Source organism: Plectropomus leopardus, unplaced genomic scaffold (genome assembly GCF_008729295.1).
Source record: "Plectropomus leopardus isolate mb unplaced genomic scaffold, YSFRI_Pleo_2.0 unplaced_scaffold72332, whole genome shotgun sequence".
NCBI classification, from domain to species: Eukaryota; Metazoa; Chordata; class Actinopteri; order Perciformes; family Serranidae; genus Plectropomus; species Plectropomus leopardus.
In genome coordinates, this window is record NW_024679621.1 from 1 (window position 1) to 959 (window position 959).

The 959-nt window shown below is 39.3% G+C and overlaps 1 protein-coding gene across 1 annotated transcript; it reads left to right on the forward strand.

The window, feature by feature from the left end:
- Positions 1 to 4: 4 nt before the first annotated feature.
- Positions 5 to 849, forward strand: LOC121940044 (interferon-inducible GTPase 5-like; the record flags this gene model as incomplete). The annotated part of the gene is made up of 1 exon (XM_042482921.1): positions 5 to 849. A coding segment is annotated over one exon (624 nt), but the record flags the coding sequence as incomplete, so codon positions are not given.
- Positions 850 to 959: the final 110 nt, after the last annotated feature.

A 959-nucleotide genomic window follows, 5' to 3' on the forward strand; every position in this document is an offset into this window, starting at 1 on the left:
ACAAGGTGTGGTCTCTCCTCAAGTCTTCCTGGTGTCCAACCATCATCCCCGCCTGTATGACTTCTCTCTGTTATTAAACACCTTAGAGAGAGAACTTCCTGCACACAAGAAACATGCTCTGCTGCTGGCCATGCCCAACATCAGCCTGGAGGTCATCAACAAGAAGAAAAAGGCTTTTCATTCCAAAATAAAATACTTAGCAACACTTAGTGCAGCTGTAGCAGCTGTACCAGTTCCTGGACTCTCTACTGCTGTTGACATAAGCCTGTTGGTTGGTGTTGTTACAAGATGGGTATTTGGGTTTGGTCTTGATATCCCGTCACTGCGGAGACTTGCTGATAGTACAGGTGTGACATTGGATGATCTGCTTGCCATCATAGTTTCATCACTGGCTGCAGTAGATATAACACCAGAGCTTGTCCTGAAGCTGCTTGCTGAACTTGGAGTTGTAGCTACATTATTGGCAGCAGAGGAAGGAACCAGATTCATTCCAATACTTGGAATCCCAGCAGCAATGGCCCTCTCTTTCACCTTCACCTACTTTGCTCTCAATAAATTCCTTGACATGCTCTCTGAGGATGCACAGAAGGTGTTTGAAAGGGCCCTGGGTTTGAACACCTCAGTGTGATGTTGTAAGGTGAATGAAGATGGCATTGATTGGTACATTTAAGATTGCAGAAAGGAATTTTATTTTTTCACATTTTTAGCAATTTTTGCATCATGCGTTTTTCAGTTAGTCATTCCATCCAATAGCTTATATAAAGAAATATAATCTTCTAATAGCAGCTAAATAATGAAAGTTGTAATTGTTTATAGTACATTAAAACATGACTCTTTATCTTTTTAAAACGGTAAGGAATGTTATTTTATGTTTATATGAAACTGTATAGTGCAACAAACCTTTCTTAAATATTTTTGTGATGCATTTCCCTTTTTTTAACCATTTTATAAACATAGCT